The sequence below is a fragment of the Phytophthora infestans genome, genomic scaffold, assembly GCF_000142945.1.
Source record: "Phytophthora infestans T30-4 supercont1.62 genomic scaffold, whole genome shotgun sequence".
NCBI classification, from domain to species: domain Eukaryota; phylum Oomycota; class Peronosporomycetes; order Peronosporales; family Peronosporaceae; genus Phytophthora; species Phytophthora infestans.
This window is the reverse complement of record NW_003303697.1, coordinates 15,563-16,560: the sequence shown is the minus strand read 5'-3', so window position 1 is coordinate 16,560 and position 998 is coordinate 15,563. Positions and strand designations below refer to the sequence as shown.

The following is a 998-nucleotide window of genomic DNA, read 5'->3' as shown; positions in this document are numbered from 1 at the left end:
ACGCCAACCACTTGAGCCGTCGTCTCCTGCTCGATATCAGCAATAACTTTGTCGATTTCGTCAGCAAAGTACCTGGCCGTGTGCTGTTTTGATCTCGTGGACCATGACGACCAGAACATGGAAGGCATCCGTGGGGCAACCACCATTAAATTTATAATGCTGGAGCCGTTCGTATCCGTCCAACCATCCGTAACGAGTGACACGTAGGTATGTGCGTTGATCAGGTCAATAACTTTCGAGCGAATTTCATCTCGTACTTGTTTCAACAGCACCATACTCAACTTGTGACGCGAAGGTAGCTTCACTGACGGTGCTACCAAAGCAATAAAGTCGCGAAATACCAGAGCCTTAAGTAGCATAAATGGTATAGCACACACAAAAAACACCCGTGCAAGTGCCATTTCGAACGTGTCTTGATCAATCTCCCTTTTCGCCGACTCTGCAGTCGGTTGTGACGGCGTCACCGCTGGTACAGAAGGTGGTGTTGGTCGTAGAGAGATCTGCACATCTCTCGGGACATTAAAACACTTTTTGGCCTTCACCAGGTGGTCCGACAAGTTGCCACTCGGCTTACCGTTCTTCTTCAGAACGCCGCAATAGTTACACCGCCCGTGTTTCTTCCCATTCTCACGCTCGATAGGGTAGTGTTTCCTGATGTCGTCCCGCGGTCGTCCTGTCTTCATAGGAGACGCTCGTGGTCGTTGTGACGACCCTGGTGTACGGGGTGAGCGCGCTGACGTTCGGAGAGTACGCGGGGAACGGAGAGTAAGGGGAGATCGAACAGGCGTTGAAGTGCGGGGGGTCGAGATGAAGCTACAGCTCGTGGTAACTTCGGCGGGGCTGGGGTAGGGGGGGGAATTGCACTGAGGGCGGGGGGAGGCGAGAACATCACTCTACGTGAGCTTGCTGGTGACCTTGAACGGCCTTCGAGCGGTCTTAGAGGTGATGAGTCCCTCTGGTAGGGGAGTCTAGAAGCTGCGTGGGGTCATTTAAAAGCT

The 998-nt window shown here is 53.0% G+C and overlaps 1 protein-coding gene across 1 annotated transcript in view; it reads right to left on the bottom strand.

The window, feature by feature from the left end:
• The window catches only part of PITG_18409 (uncharacterized protein), a gene marked incomplete at both ends in the record, with an annotated part of 2,100 nt that extends 1,417 nt beyond the window's left edge, over window positions 1-683 (bottom strand). The window contains one exon of the mRNA XM_002896298.1: window positions 73-683. Within this exon, the coding sequence (XP_002896344.1) occupies window positions 73-683 (611 nt within the window). The remainder of the gene's footprint in view (window positions 1-72) is intronic.
• Window positions 684-998: the final 315 nt, after the last annotated feature.